Below are 369 nucleotides of genomic sequence, written 5' to 3' on the forward strand. Positions count from 1 at the left end.
CGCACGCACGCACGCACACACACACACACACACACACACACACACACAGACACACACACACACACCCCTGAGTGTGGTCATTAACCCCGCCCCCCCTCTCTGCAGACTCCGTACCATGTGAACCTGCTGCTGGCGGGCTACGATGACTCGGATGGACCAGGTCTCTTCTACATGGACTACCTGTCCTCTCTGGCCAAAGCCCCCTTCGCTGCCCACGGTTATGGAGCCTTCCTCACCCTGTCCATCCTGGACCGGTACTACAGACCGGGTCAGAACAGAACCTCAGCTCCTCTGCAGCATCCTGTCATTCATTAGTTTCCATGTCTGATGTTTCTACTTCCTGTTCCTGTTCCTGTTCCTGTTCCTGTT

The 369-nt window shown here is 55.8% G+C and overlaps 1 protein-coding gene across 1 annotated transcript in view; it reads left to right on the top strand.

Moving 5' to 3' along the window:
* Positions 1–105: 105 nt before the first annotated feature.
* LOC106536126 (proteasome subunit beta type-2) overlaps positions 106–369 on the top strand; it is a gene marked incomplete at its 5' end in the record, with an annotated part of 3137 nt that continues 2873 nt past the window's right edge. The window contains 1 exon segment of the mRNA XM_014033324.1: positions 106–268. Coding sequence (XP_013888778.1) covers positions 106–268 — 163 coding nt within the window.

This window comes from Austrofundulus limnaeus, unplaced genomic scaffold, assembly GCF_001266775.1.
Source record: "Austrofundulus limnaeus strain Quisiro unplaced genomic scaffold, Austrofundulus_limnaeus-1.0 Scaffold1695, whole genome shotgun sequence".
Classification (NCBI taxonomy): domain Eukaryota; kingdom Metazoa; phylum Chordata; class Actinopteri; order Cyprinodontiformes; family Rivulidae; genus Austrofundulus; species Austrofundulus limnaeus.